This window comes from Monodelphis domestica, chromosome 2, assembly GCF_027887165.1.
Source record: "Monodelphis domestica isolate mMonDom1 chromosome 2, mMonDom1.pri, whole genome shotgun sequence".
Classification (NCBI taxonomy): Eukaryota; Metazoa; Chordata; class Mammalia; order Didelphimorphia; family Didelphidae; genus Monodelphis; species Monodelphis domestica.
This window is the reverse complement of record NC_077228.1, coordinates 391,249,796-391,273,520: the sequence shown is the minus strand read 5'-3', so window position 1 is coordinate 391,273,520 and position 23,725 is coordinate 391,249,796. Positions and strand designations below refer to the sequence as shown.

The following is a 23,725-nucleotide window of genomic DNA, read 5'->3' as shown; positions in this document are numbered from 1 at the left end:
GTAGGAAATGAGGTATATAAAAATATGGGGAGTGGGGAGGAACATAGGTTGAATTAGGATCAAAGCATTATTTTTTAAAGTTGAAAAATGATTCATAATTCCAATTTTGATTTTTGGACATGTAATAAACAATATAACATGTAGACATTAAAGTAGCAGGATCATAGATCTATCTAGCCCTAGATGGGATCATAAAGATAGTTTTGAAAAAAAAATGCAGTTTTGATTTGAAGTCCTTGTTACAAGATATAGAAGATAACAAAATATAACCCCAGTTTATAACCAAATATTTGAGATGGCCCTCTTAAAGGGGCCATCAAAATTTAAACACGTTTGCTAGCACAGCAAAGTAATTTGTGTAATTCTTTATAACTTTTGAGCTTTATCATTTGAATATTCAATTTAAGAATATTCCAGTGAAGAGTGACTCCAGCAAGATATTTAAATTACAGGAGGGTGGATAGTTGTTAAAAATAATGTACTTTGAGAATAAAATTGGTTATCATTGATAATAGCTTCCTTAAGGAAAAATATGGATTGTCAAATTTTCTTCCAAAGGAGAAGTGACTGGTACTGTAAGAAAGCTTTGAATTTAGAAGTAGGAGACCTGCATTTTAATCCTGACTCTTACACTTACTGTGTGACCTTGGACAAATGGCTTTCATTAAGCCTCAATTTGCTCATCTGTAAAATGAAGGATTTGGAGTTGATATAGAATATTAGATGACTTACAGTTTTTATTTATAAGTTAATTGCCATTCCCAATATAGGTGTTTAAAAGCCATAGCTCTTAAATAAGTCATATTACTTGAAGAATGGAATTAAGACCTAGAAGATTGATTTTCTTTCTTTTTTTAAAATTTGGAACATTTTATTTAATTAACTAATAATACTTTTCCATGATTGCAAGACTTATGTTCTTTCCCTCCCTGTCTCCCAGTCCCCTTCTGTAACTGATGCACAATTCCACTGGGTTTTACATGTGTCGCTGATCAAGACCTATTTCCATATTATGAATATTTGCACTAGAGTGATCTTTTAGAGTCTACATCCCCAATAATATCCCCATCTATCCATGTGATCAAGCAGTTGCTTTTCTTCTGTGTTTCTACTCCCACAGTTCTTCTGAATATGGATGCTGTTCTTTCTCATAAGTCCCTGAGAGTTGTCCTGGATCATTGCATTTCTGCTAGTAGAGAAGTTCATTACATTCGATTGTGCCACAGTGTATCAGTCTCTGTGTATAATGTTCTCCTGGTTTTGCTCCTTTCACTCTGCATCATTTCCTGGAGGTCATTACAGTTCACATGGAATTCTTTCAGTTCATTATTCTTTTGAGCACAATAGTATTTCATCACTAACAGATACCACAATTTGTTCAGCCATTCTCCAATTGAAGGGCATCCTCTAATTTTCCAATTTATTGCCACCACAAAGAGCACATCTATAAATATTTTTGTACAAGTCTTTTTCCTTATTATCTCTTTGGGCATAGTTCCAAATTGCCCTCCAGAAAGGTTGGATCAATTCACAACTCCACCAGCAATGCATTAATGTCCCAATTTTGTGACATCTCCTCCAACATTTATTACTTTCCTTTGCTGTCATGTTAGCCAATCTGCTAGGTATGAGGTGGTACTTTAGTGTTGTTTTGATGTGCATTTCTCTAATTATAAAAGATTTAGAACACTTTTGATTTCTTTATCTGAAAATTGCCTTTTCATCATGTCCTTTGCCCATTTATCAACTGGGGAATGGCTTGATTTTTTTGTGCAATTGATTTAGCTCCTTATGTATTTTAATAATTATACCTTTGTCAGTTTTTTGTTATAAAGATTTTTTCCCCAGTTTGTTGCTTCCTTTCTAATTTTGGTTGCATTGGTTTTGTTTGTACAAAACCTTTTTAATTTAATGTAATCAAATTATTCATTTTACATTTTGTGATATTCTTTTCTTTCCCATAGATCTGCCATGTATACTATTCCATGGTCACCTAATTTATTTAAAGTTTCCTTATTTATATTCAATTCATTCACCCATTCTGAATTTATCTTGGTTTGGTGTGAGATGTTGATCTAGACCTAATATCTCCCATACTGTTTTCCAATTTTCCCAGCAGTTTTTGTCAAGTGAATTTTTGTTCCCAAAGTTGGGATCTTTGGGTTTATCATAGGCTATCTTGCCGAGGTCACTTAGCCCATGTCTGTTCCACTGATCCTCCCTTCTGTCTCTTAGCCAGTACCATATTGTTTTGATGACCACTGCTTTATAGTACAGTTTAAGATCTGGTACTGCTAGGCCACCTCCCTTCACATTTTTTTTTCATTATTTCCCTTGATAGTCTTGATCTTTTCTTCTTTCAGATGAACTTTGTTATAGTTTTTTCTGATTCAGTGAAAAATTTCTTGATAGTTTGATAGGTATGAGATTAAATAAGTAAATTAATTTGCGTAGGATTGCCATTTTTATTATGTTAGCTCGTCCTACCCATGAGCAATTAATATTTTTCCAATTGTTTAGATCTAGTTTTATTTTTGTGTGGAGAGTGTTTTGTAGTTGTGTTCATATAGTTCCTGTGTTTGTCTTGGCAGATAGATTCCTAAGTATTTTACATTGTCTAGGGTGGTTTTAAATGGAATTTCTCTTTCTAACTCTTCTTCCTGAGATGTGTTGGAAAGACATAGAAATGCTGGATGATTTATGTGGGTTTATTTTTTATCCTAAAACTTTCCTAAAGTTGTTGATTATTTACACTAGCTTTTTTGTTGATTCTCTAAGATTCTTTAAGTAGACCATTATATCATCCACTTTTAGAGTGATAGCTTGTTCTTTGTTGCCTATTTTAATACCTTCAATTTCTGTTTCTTCTCTAATTGCTACTGCTAGTGTTTCTAGTACAATGTTAAATAATAGAGGTCATAATGGGCATCTTTGTTTCACTCCTGATCTTATTGGAAGTGCTTCTAGTTTATCCCATTGCAGATGATATTTGCTGATGGTTTTAGTTATATACTGTTTATTATTTTTAGAAAAGGCCCTTCTATTCCAAAACTTTCTAGTGTTTTCAATAGGAATGGGTGTTGTATTTCATCAAAGCCTTTTTCTGCATCTATTGAGATAATCATGTAATTTTTGTTTACTTGTTGATATGGTCAGTTATGTGGATGGTTTTCCTAATATTGAACATTCCTATTATAAATCCCACCTGATCATAATGAATAACTCTTGTGATCACTTGCTGGAGTCTTTTTGCTAGTATTCTATTTTAAGATTTTTTGCATCTATGTTTTTTAAGGAGATTGGTCTGTAGTTTTCTTTCTCTGTTTTGTACTTGCCTGGCTTTGGAATCAGTACTATATTTGTGCCATAAAAGGAATTTGGTAGAATTCCTTCTTTGCTTGTTATGTCAAATACTTTGTATTGTATTGGGATTAGTTGTCCTTTGAATGTCTGATAGTATTCACTTGTGAATCCATCAGGCCCATGGGATTTTTTCTTAGGAAGTTCCTTGATAGCTTGTTCAATTATTTAAATATTCAAATATTCTATTTCTTCTATTAATCTAGGCAGTTTATATTTTTGTAAATATTCATCCATATCACCGAGATTGCTATATTTATTATCATATAATTGGCAAAATAGTTTTTAATGATTACCTTAATTTCCTCTTTATTAGAGGTGAAGTCTCCCCTTTCATCTGGATACTATTTATTTGCTTTTCTTCGTTCCTTTTTTTTTTAGATTAAGCAGTATTTTATCTATTTTATTTGTTTTTTTTTCAAAGTACCAGCTTCTAGTCTTAATTATTAATTCAATAGTTCTTTCACTTTCAATTTTATTAAATTCTCCTTTAATTGTTACTATTCTAATTTAGTTTTTATCTGGGGATTTTCAATTTGTTCTCTTTCTAGTTTTTTCATTTGCATGCCCAATTCATTGACCTCTGCCCTCCCTAATTTGTTGATATATGCACTCAAGGATATAAATCTCCCCCGGAGTACTGCTTTGACTGCATCCATACATTTTGGTATGATGTCTCATCATTGTCATTCTCTTCAATAAAATTATTAATTGTTTTATGATTTGTTCTTTAACTCACTGATTTTGGAGAATCCTATTATTTAATTTCCAGTTATTTTTTGGTTTGCCTCTCCATGTACCCTTACTAATTATTTTTATTGCATTATGATCTGAAAATGTTGCAGTTATTTCTGCTTTCTTGCATTTGTTTACTATGTTTTTATGCCCTAGTACATGGTCAGTCTTTGTGAATGTACCATGTGCTGCTGAAAAGAAGGTGTATTCCTTTTTGTCCCTATTTAATTTTCTCCATATATCTATTAACTACAATTTTTCTAGGATTTCATTCACATCTCTTACCTCTTTCTTATTTATTTTTTGGTTTGATTTATCTAGATCTGATAGAGGAAGGTTCGGGTCTTCCACTAGTGTAGTTTTACTATTTCCTCCATAAGATCCAATAGTTTGTCCTTTAAAAATTTGAAAGCTATACCATTTGGTGCATGCATGTTGAGTACTGATATTTCTCAGGATGTAATTACCTTCCCTATCTCTCTTAATCAGATCTATTTTTACTTTGGCTTTGTCAGATATCATGATTGCTACACTTCCTTCTTTTTCTCAGTTGATACCTAGTAGATTTTGCTCTGGCCTCATGTGTTTCTTGTAGACAACATATAGTAGGATTTTGGTTTCTAATCCACTCTGCTATTTGCTTTTGTTTTATGGGTGAGTTCATCCTATTCATGTTCCAAGTTATGATTACAACCTGTGTATTTCCCAACATTTTGGTTTCATTTCCTAGTTTTTCCCTTCCCTTCTTTCACTTTTTCCTTCTATGCTTGTGTTTTGCTTTGAATCATTCCCCCTAATCCCCACCCTTATTTTATTTCCTTTCCCATGCCCTCTTTGAGGCTTTTCACATTGGTAGGTGGTGAGGAGAACGAGCCCCTTTCTACTACTTTGTGGCTATCTTAGCCTGGAAGCTGATTAATTTTCTTAATATAAAATAATTTTTTTTCAACCAAGGATTAGCATGTTGGATAATTATTTTTATAATATTAAAAATGTCTTTTAATTTCTATATTTTTCCTGTTTTCAAGAATTTGGTTTAGAATTACAATTATACAGTCTGATCTTGGAATAGCCTTTTTGAATTTAAATATAATTTAATGATCTTGGAAAATACTTTTTACAAAAGGTCTAGAACAATTAACTTGCTCAAGCTCAACACAAGTAGTTAATAGCTAGGATTAGAAATAAAATTTTTAATCCTAATTCTGTATTTTTTCCACTCATGATTTATCTTTATCCATATACATTTTTGCTATAATTTTACATAATTCATTTCTTATAGTCTACTACTTTCTTTAAGCTTCTTATTCAATCTTTTTTCTTTTTTGAGATTAAACCTTTGTAATTTTTTGTATTTGAGCATTTTTATAGTTCCTTATATATATAATGAACAATTAGCAAGCTTATTTAAGAAATCACAAAATTAAATTTTGTGATCAAGTAATCAGCAATCATTTGTTCAAGATTTTTAAGCACATTTAGTACCTGTGCTAGGTTTTGTGAAAAAGCAAATGAAGCAGATTTTAAAAAAAGTTTTAATTTTTTTGCCAATTAGTTGCTGAAATTAACATCTAACTACTTTGGGTATCTAAAAACAGACTAATTGAAACCATGTGATTAACTCAACTACAATTTAAATTAATATTTGAGGAAATTATTTATAGGCTGGCGTTGTGAAAAGTTTGTAAAGAGCTTCAGTTTTAAGCTCATGGTTGAAGTTGTAAGACATCTTTTGATGAAATGGTGGATGAAATGGAAACTGTTTTCCAAATATGAAGAGAATAGTATGAGCAGAGGCATAGTGAGGGGAGTAGAGATATGAAGGCATGGGAGAAAAACAGTAAAGTTGTGGTACAATGGAAATGTATTGGGTTTGGAATTAGGGGAACTTCATTTTAATTCTCACTATTGTTTGCTGTGGGATCTTGGGCAAATTATTTAATTTCAATAGGTCTTCACTGCCTCATTTATACCCTAGAGGAGTTATTGGAATTGATGTATAATTGGGAAATTTCCTTTCAGATCTTTCTTACTCTGAGGCTTTTTTTCTTGTAAAAAAATTAGAAAAGGAATTGGAATTTGAAATTTTAGATTTCTGAATATAATTTAAGGCAGCTTTTATATATTGCAACACATTTGTTTCTTATCATTAATTTCTAAAATGGTGTAATTTAACTGTTATTAAAAATTAATGTGTATGTTTTGCCATGAATTTCAGATATATTTTTAAACCCTCAACTTCTGTCTTGGAATCAATACTGTGTGTTGGTTCCAAAGCAGAAGAGTGGTAAGGGCTAGGCAATGGGGGTCAAGTGACTTGCCCAGGGACACACAGCTAGGAAGTGACTGAGGCCAGTTTTGAACCTAGGACCACCCATCTCTAGGCCTGGCTCTCAATCTACTGGGCAATTCAGCTGCCCCCCATGAATTTCAGATTTAATGATAGATGGGTAACATTTTTTCTTACATTGGATTAGATTACAAACAGACCACTTGGAATTTTTTATGGCAAGAGTATCCATAATGGGATATTTGACTTTATATTCCTCTCCCTTTACTAATGTCAGCTCCACTTGTTCAGTTTCAGCTCAAGACCTACTTCAGATTACATCTTCAAAAAGCCATCACTGATTTTCATATCCCCAGAAATTCCCATACTACTTTTCAGGTCTTTCCTGTCATAGTTAACTCATATATATATATTATATATATATATATTTTTTTTTTACTTGCCTCTATGAAGTACCTCATTCAGATTCTTATATAAATTAGGTGCTCATTAAAGATTTCTAATTATTTGAATAAAAGTACTTTAAATTATTGTGAAGTTATGATTTAGACAGGGATTTTGAAGCAAATGATCCATGTTAAGTATCTCAAATGGAGTCAGTTTAAAGTAGGACATTTGAATATCAGATTAAAGAAAGTAGACTTTAGAAGCACAAGATACCTTTCCAGAGTTAACAGAGTGTGTGTTTAGAAAGATTACATAAGTCGCAAAATGCAGAAGGCACTGGACAGTAGAAAGACAAAATGGAAACAGTTAAAAGAGAATGAGGTTTTTAAAAGGCCAGCGTGGTTGTAGTGAAAAGGAATACATTTTTTTCTCAAGTAGTAAAAGAATTTGTTTACATTTTCTGGTTTCTGAATTTATGTTTTCTTAATTCTTTATCTTAAGGATCCATCTCTATACAATGATTCAAGGGATAAATTTAAATTTCTCAATAGTCTGCTAAATCAAATGAGATAATTATGTAAAAGAGCTTTATGACAAAAAAGCACCATATAACTACATTCTGTTCTTGCTTAACATTGTGAGGTGATCAGGCCTGGAATTTCATTGATATAGGGAACTCTGGATGAGAAAACTCCCTCACTAATGAAAACTGGTACCTTCTATGCAATTTTATGATCTTACATAGTTGGCTGGAGCATGGAAAGATTAAGTTTCTTGGTGAGGGTTACACAGAGGGAATAATTCAACCAGATTTCCCTGGCACTGAGACTAAATTTTATCTACTACCTCATGGGACATATATTATTGGGAGTAGAATTCTGAACTTATAAAAACTGAATCTTCTCTAACTTTAAGATAATATTATTTTGTTAGCAGATAAATAAGGAATCTGACGTGTTTTTAATTTTTAATTTTTGTTTCAGCTATGAATTTGTGAAATATCTTAGACAATATATATACAATACTTTGGGGGCAATGATTGAGGAAGAAATGGAAAAATGCACTTCAGATCAGAATCAAGGTGAAGGACCTGGCTATGATACTCTTGTTCAACATGTAACTAAAGTAACCCAGGAATCTAAAGAGTGAGTATGTTTATACTCATATTTTAAAGTCATTTGTTTTCTAAGGCGTCATTTGCTAACCAAATTTTGTTGAATTTTACTAATGGTTTTAGTAAATATAGAAGGCTTTAGCTATGAATCAGAGTACCCTTCAAATAGAAAGAATTGGTCATCCATTTTCTATTTAATCAACTGCATTTCCATCAAAGATTTAACAGTTTATATTTAATTTCTTTAAGATAGTAATGAAACTGCTGACTTCTCATGTTCCATGTTGTCATTAATAGTAATTTTTTTTTGGCATATAGATTTTCCTTTTTCTTTTAGAAAGACTGAGAAATCATCTTTGTAAGACTGTATCCCCATTTTTACTTTGGATAGTCATTGAAGTGCTTTGCTACCATTTAAATGTTCCACTGAACCCAAATAAGGATTCTTGTCTACAATTCAATAAGTACTTTTGAGTGCGTAAGGTATGCCCAATGTGAACCCTAGAAATATAGAGAATTCAAAATCAGTATATGACTTGGACCTTATTCTCAATAATTCTTATTTTGTGTAGACAAGATTTGTGTACAAATGATGAAAAACAAGATACAGAACATAAATCTGTGCAAAAAATTATAGTTTAAATGATGACGGTTATTTTGGGATATATTGGGAAGTTGGGAGTTTTTTTTTTTGTTTTAGATTTGCAAAGGGATATTTCCTTCAGAGATATAGTGAAAGAAAAATGTCCAAATGTTTTCTCAGATATATCTCAGGTATGTAGTCTCCTTTTTACTTCAGTTACTGAGAGTGGGTAGTAGTAGGTTCAGTTCCTATATGCATAGTGTCCAAAGACATCTTGACATAAGATGGAAACTTCCATGTAGCTACTAATGACCTAGATCTCCTGAGGTTACTGCATATGTCTTGTAACATCTATGCTATGCTGATCACAAAACTCAATTTTGGAATATGACTCCCAAATTCTTATGATTTGTTTACTTTCAAAAATTCCAAGCTCACTTCTGTGATCAGAGGTGGAGTCAAGATGGCAGTGTAGAAGTAGCAAAAGTTCAGACCTCTGAATACCCTTCCTTACCAATTACAAACAAAATGCTCCTAGGGGACTGAAAATCAAACTTAACAATAGGACAGAGCCATGGAACCCTCCTGCTGGACTCAATTAAAAAGGAATGCCCCCCCTCAAAAAAAACAACAGAATTCAAGAGCACTCGGGTTTAAGGGAAAGGCAGAAGGAATGTCCCAGGACCCCTCCCTCCCCCTCACCTCCCCGACCTAGAGTACTACGCCTCCAGCAGCAAGGGGAACCTCTGGGTGGGCAAAGGCTCTAGTCTGGAGGGTGTACCTTGCGGGCAGGGCTGTACCAGGCTCAGAGAGTCAAACATAGGCAGTGGGGAAGAAACTGGAGAGGGAGCGCAGAGTGGGCAGCCTGGTCACAGAGGTGAACACCCTCCATATTGCTACAGTCTTCCAGGAGGTTTTGGCCTCAGAGCACATCCAGGCCAACCCAGCTGAACTTAATCCCATCAGAAGTCTTCTGAGGTCAGGGAAGCCCAAGCTCCAACACCCCTCCATCACAGACTGCTGGACTTTAATCCAATCAAAAGACTCCAGAGGACAGGGCAGCTCAAACCTTAACACTCCTCCCCACAGACTGCACGGAGAGATCTCCTGACAAAGCTCCAAGAGGGGAAACTTTCAGAAAAACCCCAAACCAAAAAAACATGAGGAGCAAGAGCACAGACAACTGCAGGGAGCAGTTTGTAGTCTCTTGGTAACCGAGGATGACGATTGTCTGTGTGAACTTTCATCTGTGATGTGGATGAGTGTACACAAAGACACTTGTGCGTGAAGGGGATTTAAGTGGAAAAGTCGATGCACAGAGACAGTCCCACTCTCTTGGCGTTGGAATCCTGGGTCCAGTGGCACGAAAAGTCGTTACACCTGGAGACTTCTTCAGCTGCATTGGATGGCCTTGTTGTCTTTTGTGCTCCAACACACCCTGAGCACTCCACAGTGTTTTGCTGCGTCGCCCTCTCAGCCATTGAATCTTCATATTGGTTTCTTCCCCCTGTTCCGCCGAAGCAGTCTTCACATGCTGGGTGAGCAAAGCCCTGGTTCACCAGGGGTCTATGACCCGATGGCTACCCTCACAAGGTAGGGAGCAAAGAAGGGGTACATTGACACCTTCTTTACAGGTGACGAACAATGAGCAAATGGAACAGAGGAAGAGGGATCAGCAAACAATAAATCAGAAATCCCAGCGAATTGGATACAGGCTTTGAAAGAACTCAAAATGCAATTCAAAACACAATTAAGAGAAGCGGAAGAAAATTGGGAATAGAACTTAAAAAGTAAGATAAGTCATCTGGAAACAGAAAATAGTGTCTTGAAAGCCAAAATCAACCAGCTGGACAATCTGGCAAATGAGATGAGAGATGAGGTAAAGAGAAGAAAGATGGCCTCCAAAGAAAATCAGACCAGAAAGAGAAAGATGACTAAAAAGCCAGATATGAAACCCAGTCTCTAAGAACCAGAATACAACAACTAGAATTAAGTGACCTCACATGGCAGCAGGACACTATAAAACAAAACCAAAAAAATGAAAAAAAAATTGAGGAAAATATGAAGCATCTCATTTACAAAACAGAAGATTTAGAAAATTGTTTGAGGAGGGACAATTTAAGAATCATAGGTCTACGAGAAGACCATGACAAAAGAAAAAGCCTGGACATAATACGTCAGGAAATTATCCAGGAAACTGCCCTGATATTCTAGAACAAGAGGGAAAAGTGGAGATTGAAAGAATCCACATATCACCTCCTGTACTTAATCCCCAGCTGACAACACCCAGGAATGTTATAGCCAAATTCAAGAACTATCAGACCAAAGAAAAAATATTACCAGCTACTAAGAAGAAGTCATTCAGATACCATGGAATCACAGTGAGGATAACATAGGATCTGGCAGCATCTACCCTGAAGGACCGAAAAGCATGGAATATTGTATTCTGGAAAGTAAGGGAAATAGGTCTACAACCAAAAATCAACTACCCAGCAAAATTGACTATATTCTTACAAGGGAAAGTATGGTCATTTAACAAAATAGAATTCCAAGGAATTGTGAAGAAAAGACCAGACCTGAATAGAAAATTTGATGCCCAAGCACAGGACTCAAGAGAATCATCAAAAGGTAATTAAAAAAGAGGAAAGAAAGAAAAAACAAAACAAAACAAAAAGTTTTTTTTTTAAGAGACTCAATAAGTTAAAATGATATGTATCCCTATAAGAAAAGAGGTCATTGGTAACTCTTAAAAAAATTGTTATTACCACCTGGGCAGCTAGAAGAATCATAATTAGAGGGAATAGTGACAAACTGTATAGGATGAAATGACAAGATATCAATAGGTATATAGATATATGTATACATGAATACACATACGTGTGTATATATATATATATATTTATATACAACTAGAGCTAAAAAAGAGGTTAATACTAAAAGAAATGGGAAAAGAAACAAAAGGGGGTGAATTTATATGTCACAAAGAAGCTTATGGGGGGAGGGGGGAGAATATCAATACACTGGAAGGGTAAAGAAGTTGGAAATAGGAAATACTCAACACTTACGTGCATTGAAATTGATCCATAGTGGGAAGAACAATCCAATCCATTGTGGCAGAGAATAGATTTGCGCACTATAGGGGAATAGAAGGGTAATAAATGAACTGGTGGGGAGGGAAGCAGTACAAGGGAAGGAGAGAGGGTAGTTTTAAAAAGGCTGTCAAGAAAATGAGACGGGGAATTAGAAGGGAGGGGGGTAGAAAGGGAAGTAAAATAAGGGTGGGAACTAGGGGGAATGATTAAAAACAAACATTGGTATAGAAGGAAATAGTGAAAGAAGAAAAGGCAGGACTAGGAGTAGAAATCAAAATGCTGCGAAATATACAGCTGGTAATCATAACTCTGAATGTGAATGGAATGAACTCACCCATAAAACACAAAAGAATAGCAGAGTGGATTAGAATCCAAAACCCTACCATATGCTGTTTACAGAAACACAGATGAGGAACGTAGATACGCATAGGTTAAAAGTAAGTGGATGGAGCCAAATCTATTGGATATCAACTGGTAAAAAGAAGGCAGGAGTCACAATCATGATATCTGACAAAGCTGATGTAAAAATAAATCTATTTAAAATTGATAGGGAAGGTAATTATATCCTGATAAAAGGCAGTATAGAAAATGAGGAAATATCCATACTCAACATGTATGCACCAAATTGCATAGCATCCAAATTTCTAAGGGAGATACTAGTGGAGCTCAAGGATGAAATAAATAGAAAAACTATACTAGTGGGAGACCTGAACCTTTCTCTATCTGACCTAGATAAACCAAACAAAAAATAAATAAGAAAGAGGTAAGAGAAGTGAATGAAATCTTAGATAAATTAGAGTTAGTGGATATGCGGAGAAAAATAAATAGGGACAAAAAAGGAATACACCTTCTTTTCAGCATCACATGGTACATTCACAAAGACTGACCATGTACTAGGACATAAAAGCATAGTAAACAAATGCAAAAGAGCAGAAATAATAAATACAACCTTCTCAGATAACAGTGCAATGAAAATAATAATTCGTAAGGGTACATTAAGAGGTAATTAAAAATTAATTGGAAATTAAATAATATGATTCTCCAAACCTGGTTAGTTAAAGAAAAAAATCATAGAAACATTAATTTCATTGAAGAAAATGACAATGATGATATATCCTTTCAAAACCTATGGGATGCAGCCAAAGCAGTACTCAGGGGAAAATTTATATCCTTGAGTTCATATATTAATTAACAAAGTAGGGAGGGGAGAGGTCAATGAATTGGGTATGCAAATTAAAAAACTAGAAAGTGAATAAGTTAAAAATCTTCAGATGAAGACTAAATTTGAGATCCTAAAAGTCAAAGGAGAAATTAATAAAAATGAAAGTAAAAAACTATTGATTTAATAAATACGACTATAAGCTGGTACTTTTAAATAAACAAATAAAATAGACAAAAGTACTAGTCAGTCTAATTAAAAAAAGGAAAGAAAAAAAATTGACCGTGTATAAGATGAAAAGGGACACCTTACCTCTAATGAAGAGGAAATTAAGGCAATCATTAAAAACTACTATGCCCAATGATATGGCAAAAAATATGTTAATCTAGGTGATATGAATGAATTAATACTTACAAAAATATAAATTGCCTAGACTAACAGAGGAAGAAATAAATTACCTAAACAACCCCATATCAGAAAAAGAAATTGAACAAGCCATCAAAGAACTCCCTAAGGAAAAATTCCCAGGTCCAGATGGATTCACAAATGAATTCTATCAAACATTCAAAGAACAACTAATCCCAATATTATCCAAACTATTTGACAGAATAATCAACGAAGGAGTTCTACCAAATTTCTTTTATGACACAAACATGGTACTGATCCCAAAGACAGGCAGGTCAAAAACAGAGAAAGAAAACTATAGATCAGTCTCCTTAATGAATATAGATGCAAAAATCCTAAATAGGATACTAGCAAAAAGATTCCAGCAAGTAATCAGGAGGGTTACTCACTATGACCTGGTAGGATTCATACCAGGAATGCAAGAATGGTTCAATGTTAGGAAAATCATCCACATAATTGACCATGTTAACAAGCAAACCGACAAAAATCACATGATTATCTCAATAGATGCAGAAAAAGGCTTTGATAAAATACAACACCCATTCCTATTGAAAACACTAGAAAGTTTTGGAATAGAAGGGCCTTTTCTAAAAATAATAAACAATATATAACTAAAACCATCAGCAAATATCATCTGCAATGGGGATAAACTAGAAGCATTTCCAATAAGATCAGGAGTCAAACAAGGATGCCCGTTATCACCTTTATTATTTAATATTGTACTAGAAACACTAGCAGTAGCAATTAGAGAAGAAAAAGAAATTGAATGTATTAAAATTGTCAGTGAGGAGACCAAGTTATCACTTTTTGCAGATGATATGATGGTCTACTTAAAGAATCCTAGAGAATCAACCAAAAAGTTAGTTGAAATAATCAACAACTTTAGGAAAATTTTAGGATACAAAATAAACCCACATAAGTCATCAGCATTTCTATATATTTCCAACACAGTTCAGCAGCAAGAACTAGAAAGAGAAATTCAATTTAAAATCACCTTAGACTATATAAAATACTTAGGAATCTATCTCCCGAGACAACCACAGGAACTATATGAACACAACTACAAAACACTCTCCACACAATTAAAACTAGATCTAAACAATTGGAAAAATATTGATTGCTCATGGGTGGGCTGAGCTAACATAATAAAAATGACCATCCTACCCAAATTAATTTACCTATTTAGTGCCATACCCATTGAACTACCAAAAAATTTTTTTACTGAATTAGAAAAAATTATAACAAAGTTCATTTGGAAGAACAAAAGATAAAGGATATCCAGGGAAATCATGAAAAAAAATGCAAAGGAAGGAGGACTTGCATTCCCAGATTTCAAACTATATTAAAAAGCAGTGGTCATTGGTATTGGCTGAGACAGAAAGGAGGATCAGTGGAATGGACTTGGTGTAAGTCACCTCATCAAGACAGTCTATGATAAGCCCAAGCATCCCACTTTTGGGGACCAAAACCCAGTATTTGATAAAAACTGCTGGGAAAATTAGAAGATAATATGAGAGAGATTAGGTTTGGATCAACATCTCACGCCGTACAGCAAGATAAACTTAGAATGGGTGAATTACCTGAATATAAAGAAGGAAACTGTAAGCAAATTAGGAAAACATATAATAGTATACTTATCAGATGTTTGGGAAAGGAAAAACTTTCAAACCAAGCAAGAGCCATAAAAAATCACAAAATGTAAAATCAATCATTTTGATTACATCAAATTAAAAAGTTTTGTACAAGTAAAACTAATGCATCCAAAATTAGAAGGGAAGCAACAAACTGGGAAACAATCTTTATTACAAAAACCTGTGATAAAGGTCTAATTACTCAGGTTTATAAAGAGCTAGACCAATTGTACAAAAAAAGCCCTTCTCCAATTGATAAATGGGCAAGGGACACGAATAAGGTATTTTCATATAAAGAAATCAAACAATAAGCCGATGTAAAAGTGTTCTAAATCTCTTATAATATGAAAAATGCAAATCAAAACAACTCTGAGGTATCACCTCACACCTAGCAGATTGGCTAACGTGACAGCAAAGGAAAGTAATGAATGCTGGAGGGGATGTGGCAAAGTCAGGACATTAATTCATTGCTGGTGGAGTTGTGAATTGATCCAACAGTTCTGGAGGGCAATTTGGAACTATGTCCAAGGGGCGATAAAAGACTATCTGCCCTTTGATCCAGCCATAGCACTGTTGAGTTTGTACCCCAAAGAGATAATAAGGAAAAAGGCTTGTACAAAAATTTTCATAGCTACGCTCTATGTGGTGGCCAAAAATTGGAAAATGAGGGGATGCCCTTCAATTGGGGAATGACTGAACAAATTGTGGTATATGTTGGTGATGGAATACTATTGTGCTCAAAGGAATAATAAAGTGGAGGAATTCCATGGAGACTGGAACAACCTCCAGGAATTGATGCAGAGTGAGGAGCAGAACCAGGAAAGCATTGTACACAGAGACTGATACACTGTGGTACAATTGAATGTGATGGACTTCTCCATTAGTGGCAATGCAGTGATCCTGAACAACTCGGGGGATCTACGAGAAAGAACACTATGCACATTCAGAGGAAAAACTGTGGGAGTAGAAACCCTGAAGAAAAACAACTGTTTGAATACATGGGTTGAAGAGATATGGTGGGGATGTAGACTCTAAATGAACATCCTAGTGCCAACATCAACAACATAGAAATAGGTTCTGATCAAGGACACAAGTAATACCCAATGAAATTGTGCGTTGGCTGTGGGAAGGGTGGGTGCAGGGGAGGGAGTGAAATAATGTGATTATTGTAACCCAGGAATAATGTTCCAAACTGACTAAATAAACTAATTCAAATGGAAAAAAAAATCCATGCTCAGTCTCCATTTTCTTTACTTGGAGCAGAAAATAACCAATGAAAAGGTCAATGGCTAGGTCTTTTTTGTTGAGGCTACATGGCCTCAGTGGGGAAAAAGCCCTAGACCTCTCTATGGACAGCATTATTTCTGAGTAGACTCTGAGCTAAGAAGTCAGAAGTCATTGGAAATAACTGAAACAGGTTGATAGAGATTATTCCAGGACTATACTACTAAATGTCTGTAAGAAGATTTGAATTCATTTTGTTGACTCCAAGTCGCGCACTTTATCCACTACACTACATAACTGTCTTAAACATTTCAAATTGTATAGGGAAGGTAAGCAGATTGGATGGTTAGAAAGGTTAAATTAAAAATTTCTAATATATTTTTCCTACCTTCTCCAGATAGAAAGCCATCTCTCATATAAGAAAGAATAAAAAATAGAAAGTAAATACTATTTGCCCAAATTCAGCAATACATCAATTGGTTTTGAAAGTAAGTAGTATTTGTCAACCAACCATATCTATCTCTGCAAGGAAGGACATTTTCTCAGCTTCTCTGGGGTGAAGCTGTGTTAGATTTAAAATGGTTGAAGGCCTTAAACTGTAACAGTTAAAAGAGTGATGTTGTAAACTGTAGTGAGTTAAAATGGTGGAAGATATAAATTGTGATAGATATAAGAGAGGGTGAGTAAATTTGACTGCAGAAAATATGTTTCACTACAGTGTCTTGGTTTTTAAATCAAATATAAGGTGGTCGCCAGGGAAATATTCCCAATTATTCAAATACCCAAGTCAACTGGGTTTTATAGAGATTTTAATTAATACAAATGTGGAATTAAGGAAAAGAGAGAAAAAGGAAATAAGTGTGAAGGGCTTTAAACCAAAATGGCATAGAGAGAGAGATCAGTCAGTCAGTCTTTTAACACTCACCACAAGGTCTGTCTAAGCAAGGATTCTAGTGACACCAGGCCAGCTCCATCTCAGCTGACTTCACCAGAGAGAGTTCCAGCCAGAGTCCTCCTTAAAGAGCCTTCCAGCCAGAGACTGTTCCAAAGGGCCTCTCTCCAGAGCCTCCAGAGGGACAGAGTCTCCAGCGAGACCTCCTTAGAGATTGTCCTCCAAGAGCTTCCCTTCTCCAGAGCCTCTCTCAAGAGATTCTTCCCAAGCAATCCTCATCAGAGATCCTCCAAAAGGATTTTTTTCTCAAGAGATTCTGCTTTTTCTTATATAGGGGTTTTTCTCCTATGTCACCTCCCCTAAGTCCTTACATCTACCAATCACTGTAGACATTTTCCAAAGGACTGCCCATCTGAATTCCTGCCAAGTTGACTAATCTCCTCAGTAAGTCTGAACCAGAAAAAATGCTGCTGTGTCGACTAATCTCCTCAGTAAGTCTGAACCAGTAAAAACACAGCTGAGTTAACTAATCTCATTAAGAGAAAACTTGCATGACCCTTTTAGGTACCTAGCATCTCATTGTATCAATTCTAAAAAACAGGCATGGCTCAAAGAACTCCTTGCCTTATTATAAGCATGGGTCCAAGTACTTTAATTGTTTAGCAAGGAATTTTCTCCCCTAAAGCAGTCTTAAGTACGGGTGGAGTAGAGGTCCTCCCATTTCTGATCCTGGCGAGTTCTCACATCAAAATGGAGAATGTTTCCCAGTAGGGAATTTGTTCCAATGGAGGATTCCTCAATGTGGAAATTTTTAACATTCACAAGTCTGAGAGATTTCAAGATTTACAGCTGGTTATTATAATTGTACAGTGACTAGTTCCTTGTTATTTTTATTTACATTGATGTAATGATTGTGTATATTATTTTTCTGGTTCTGTGTATCTCACTCTGTATCAAATAAATATTTCTATGCTTATCTGAATTCTTCACATGTATCATTTTCTATGGTAAAGAAATATTCCATTCTTTTGCATTTACTACAGTTTAACCATTCCTTAAACACTGGGTATCTACTTTGTTATCAAAAGTTTGCTTCCTCCAAAAGAATACTTTTGGTCATATTTTAAAGATAAATCTGTATAACTACAGTGAAGGTTATTGAATAAATGCCCTAAAATTATTCCTATTGACATAATAGAAAATAGGAAGTCCATATCACTGAGTTATAAGATGGCAAAATTAAACTGTTTATTTCTTATCTCCCATACAGTTTTTTTTGCCCAGGAAAAATTGAAATGAGACATTGAAACACTCAAATTTTGAAATGTAAGGGTTAAATTTAATGGTTGGACAATACTTTTATGAAATTATATCGTCACCAATATTATATCTCAAGTCAGAAATTTACTTACAAATATTTACAGAATGGAGAAGGAACAATAAAAGTAGAGAAATGTGAAGAGGTTAGAGAGTTTATCTATCTTAACCCAGGCAGAGATTAATTAGTTCTCAACCAGGAAGGCTGTTAGTGAGTAATCAAGCAACCTCCTCCAAGATGGAACCTAGTCTCTCCAGAAATTAGGAAAGGAGTCAGCCTTTCACTCACCCTAGGAAGTTGTCCGAGAGTCAGAGTCCAAGTTGAAGCCTAGCTCCAACCCCCCAGTCAAGTCTCCAGCACAGTTCCTTGGAAGACTATCTCCAGAAGACAAGCTCTTCAGACTGTCTTCTCAAAAGTCAATCTCCTCTGAGGGAGTTTGGGGCTTGCTTTTATGGTGCTGAAGGTATCAACTCTTATCAAAGGTCTCTGAAGGTGTCAACTCTGATCAAAGGATTCACAAGTTTCTGGAGTTGTCACCCATTTAAATAAGTGACTTGTGAACTCCTCCATCTAGTTCACACTTTTTGTTGGTTCAATAAAAAGGTAGCCAAAAGAGAGTTAATCCTGTCTTCAGTCTAGTCAGGTACTAAGGAGGGGTACTTAAGTTAGTGTTAACTGAAGATAGACAATAAAGAATTCTTTCACATTACCAGTCTGATCTTTTTCATTTAACTCATCCCCAACATGGAATTCTGATTAACAAAGTAGGATTTATCCACCATTAGGGTAGAATGTGAAAGTAGTACAGCCTTTTAAACTTTTATCAGTTTTTAAATTTATGCCTTTGTTTTAAGATGTTTAAATAATTTCCCATCTTCTCTACAATTTCTGGTCCTTTATCTTTCCTTGTTCTTTCAGTCTTTTACCCTTGTTATGATCTCACTTCCTCCTTTAACAATTTTGACCCTTTAGTTTATTGATTTAACTATATAAATTGTTCTTCATTCTTAATATCTTAGTTCTCTTGCCCTATTGCCATATATGTCCTGCTACTGTTAATTCCTGGTTTATGCTCATTGTGCATAGAGAGGTTTGCCTTTGTAAGAAGGGCGATCTATTCATGTGTGATAAGATTTAAAGCAGGAAAGTTATTTTTTTTCATTCTTTTCCTCAAGTATTTTCATTTTGTTTATAAAAATATTATTACAAATTTTTTGCTTCGTCTCTCCCAGAAATTCTTATTCAAATTTTGATCTGGCTGTGTTTTCTCCTGAAGTTTGCTTGTAGATGTTTTAGAATCATTCTCGTCTGGGTTTGTGTTTTAAGCCTCCCTGATACCATACTGGTTCTTTATTGTTAGCTTCTTGTTTCCATTTTTTTCCCCATAAAACTTCTAGGTCTAGAAAATGTACTAGACTAAATTCTGATGTGTACATTCAGAAACAATTTGGACAGTTCGGCTTGGCATAAGGAGAAGATAGGGAAGTCTTTGGATACTACAGATTGTGTATGCCATGAGGAGCACTTCTGTGCTGAGAGACTGTACACCAGGGCAATAGAAAATCTGAGATACCTACCACGATTGCTGGGATGGAGACATATTCAAAAAGGCAGCTTTGTCTCCTACTACCCATTTTTGGGTCCCAGGGCAGAATAACAAAGGGATTTGCACACAGAGGTGATATACCCAGGTAGGACGCTCTGAGCAGAATAGTAATCAAAAGGAGAAAGTTCAAAACTAGCATGGTTGGCAATGTGTCTCTAGAACCTAGGTGGAAGACATAGTATCTGTTTCAACCTGCATAAGAATAACCAGAGCAGGACCAAGGGGGAGCCTATGGTTCTGTCACTCTGAACCAACAGAGCTTTCCAGCCAGCTGATTGAGATTTATTTCAGCAACAGTCTATTGTTCCTCAGATTCAAACCCAGTCCAGGAGCTTCAGGAACTCAGAAGACAGTGCAGTGGGAGCAGCAATCAGACTTTGTCTTTGATCATATGACTTAAGGAGCACTGAAAGCTTTCAGGTTTTTATCTTGTCTCTGAGATCCTTAAAAAAAATACACTACTTCTCAAAAGAAGCAACAATACACATTCAGACCTTAACTCCAGAAGTGTCCCAGAGCCCAGCATAGCCTCCTCTGAAGTAAGGAAGTAGACTGAATAAATGAACAATTAGAAAAAAGAAGCTAAACACAACGAATTGTTATAGTGTCAGGGAAGCTGAATACACAAACACAGATGAAGAGAATGATTCCAAAACATCTATAGGCAAAACCTCAGAGAAAAATATACCCAAGGAAAAAATTGGAAAGAAATAAGAACAATAGAAGAAAGAATTAGAAAGGAATTAATAGTTTAGTAAAAGAGATTCAAAACCTTGCCTAAGCCCAATAAATTCCCTAAAAATTAGAATGAACTAGAAAGACTGAAAAAAGGGAGGAAATGTAAGGTATCTTGTAGTAACTCCCCTCCCCCCAAAATAAAACAAAAAAACTCTCCCGGAAATTGATCTTGGAGGAAAACAAAATCACTGAGCACTACAAATATTGCTCTGCTTGGAGTCAGGAAGATCTAAATTCAAATCCTGCCTTTGACACCAGCATTGTGATTGGACAAGTCAATTCATCTTTATTTGCCTTAGTTCCCTCCTAGGAGAATCAAATTAGATATTTGTAAAGTGCTAAGCAAAGTGCCTGCCATAGTAGGTACTATATAGATATTAGCTATTATTAACTTTAATAGGATAATTGAATAGTGAAGAGAGCCTGCAATAATAAGGTAATTGTATTGAGAGTAAAAGTATAAAGGCTATTGAATGTTTTAGAATATGAATTTTCTGATCTTTTTTCAAAATAGGAAAGAAAAATGTGATGACCTTTCCTATCAGCCTATTTCTAGCAATTTTGAGTATTATTCCAAATGAAATGATGAAAATGTTTCATTATTTACTTTTTTGCACTTTTAATAGCTAAAATAACAAGGTGAAAATAAAGTCTTTAGAGTTATTCTCAGGATTGGTAGTAAATTATTGTTTAGGGGTAGATAAACCATTCAGTTTTTTTTTGTCCATATGTGAATGTATATGTACAATGATAATTACCTCAGCTTTAGCAGGTGACTTTTTTAATGAACGTAATTTTTTTCTTTGCAATCTGGACATGAAAACATTTAAAGAAAATCTATATTATTTTTCTTTCCACATTAATTTCTTGTAGTTTTGCAAAATTTTTCAAACATAATATTGTAATAACACTTGTAGTAAACACACTTCCTGCTTATTATACATCATATTCTCAGTTATGAAAGATCTTTAGTATTATTTTTCAGATGGTTTCTTGACTCTATAATCCACCTATTTGCATATTTGATTTCTTGGGCTACCCAACATAATAATTGAGGAAGTATATGAAATTGATTTTCATTCAATTTGAGTTTTATTTATTATGTACTGGATCTTTTTTTCCCCCTTAAATTTTAGCCCTTGGATTTGAAGAAAGGTACCCGTTGGCCCTGTCCTGTTTCCTTTTCTGGATTAAAAAAAAATAGCTGTCTTAATTTTGCCATAGTTTATTTATACAGTCTATATAGGCAACTCTTATTTATTGAAGATTATTGACCCCATCATCCCTCTGTCAATTTTCTTCTTTAGAGCTATTTTGTTTCAAACTCTACTTCCAGAGAAGGAAAAGGAAAAAAATAGAGGAGGTATTGTTATATTGTTAAATACTTATATTATGAAGATTTTGTGTGGAAAAAGTTCATAAGGTCTAAAAAGAATTCAGAATACCTAAGAATTTCAGATATTGTAGCTCTTTTTTTGCCTTTTCCTTTCATTAAAATTTTATTTGATTCCCTTTTCCTCTTGAAGATCTCCCTGAACTGCTACTCTGAGTTTTCCTTTGGATCTTAGATTCCTGATCTTAGATTTTTAAGTTTTAAAAAAATTCCATATTATTTTTTGATACAATTTTTAATAACCATTTTCTGACATTTTGTAATTCATGTTATATCTTTCTCTTTACACCCCTCCCCACGAAGGCCAGTAATATATAGGTTGCACATGTGTTTTCCTATAATACATATTTCCATGTTTGTCATATTCTGCTAATCTTAGATTTTAAAATATATAGTCACGTTTTAACTGAAAGACTGGCCAATGATGGTGAACCTTTTAGAGAAACCAACTGCCTAGTCTGCAACCCTTATGCTGCATGTGAGGGCCCCACCTTATCTCAGACAGGGGAGGGAGGAAGTGCTCCCACTGGGCAGAGGGGCAGGTCATGTGAGAAATTTCCTCAGGCTCTGTGCAGAGGAGCAGGGGAACAACCCCCTCCAGCATGCTCCAACACATGTGCCATAGATTAGCCAACATGACCTTTGACAGTTCAGCCAAACAAGAAGATAAAGAATTTTCAGTTTTAACTTAGCCAGCTATTTTACCAACACTGAAGTAATTCCCTCATTCCATACAGACCTTATTCAGGCTTTCCTGCATTTTAGGTATAGTTAGTTTCCCTTTTTTGTGTCTGACAAATCTTGATTCTTTAAATTTTGAAGAGTTACTGACATATCACTTTACACATTAATTCATACTCACATTTCTACAAACTATGTATGCAGTACATATGATTAAAGTTTTCAGTATGTTCATTTAAAATAGGAATTTTCTTCATCTTTAAAATGAAGGCATTGGACTAGATGATCTCTTGAGATATCCTAGAGTTATAAAATTTTATAACTATATTTCTTTTGGTTTCATTGCTTCCCTTAATCCCATTAGTTTGAATGATTTGAAAGTCTGCATCAGCTAAATGTAGAAACAAGGTATATATCTTAACTTTAAACTTCTAGAAACTGAAAGGACTTCACAGACCATCCAATCCAACTTCCTTTCTACAGCATTCCTGGCAAATGGTTATCCAGTCTCTGCTTGACTCTTTGGATTGACACTTTTGCTTATACTCACTTTAGATCAATTGCGCTGTGGTTGTGAATGCTTTAGAGACATAAATAATAATCAGGGCAAAAGGCCTCAAGGGAAAGGTAAAAGAAAAGAAATTGACAGAGAGAAATGAAAGGAAGAAAAAGAGCAGAAAGAAAATTAAACAGAGGAATGACAGTAAACACTAGTAACAGTTTCATTTGACTTTTAGTAGCTAGATCACAATTGCCTTAGAATCTATCAAATTTGTTGTTCATGTCTGTGAAGCCAGAGAAAAAAATCAGACTTATTATCCACCAATTCTTATTTCTTGCTAAATATCTATTACTAGTACCAATATTGTTTACTTTTTACGAAAAATTGAAGTAATTTAGGTTTTTTTTCCTTATACCTCTTCAAAGGTACAAAGAAATGATGCATTCCCTGAAGAATGTCATGATGGTTGTGGTAGAATCTTTAATTAATAAATTTGAAGAAGATCAGACACGAAATAAGGAGATACAGAAGAAAACTGTGAAGGAAAAATGCAGTAATTTTTGCATAGACAATTGCTCTGACAGTGATTCTTCATTTAATCAGGTGTGTTGTTTA

General features: G+C 34.6%; 1 protein-coding gene across 6 annotated transcripts in view; it reads left to right on the top strand.

The window, feature by feature from the left end:
• TBC1D32 (TBC1 domain family member 32) overlaps positions 1-23,725 on the top strand; it is a 246,750-nt gene that overhangs the window by 5,044 nt on the left and 217,981 nt on the right. For all 6 annotated transcript variants that reach the window (XR_001627115.2, XM_007484498.3, XM_001379912.5 and 3 more), the window contains 2 exons: positions 7,756-7,917; positions 23,536-23,713. Coding sequence is in view for 5 of the 6 variants with exons in the window: in XM_007484498.3 (XP_007484560.1) it covers positions 7,756-7,917; positions 23,536-23,713 (340 nt within the window). In the remaining variant the exon portion in view is untranslated. The remainder of the gene's footprint in view (positions 1-7,755; positions 7,918-23,535; positions 23,714-23,725) is intronic.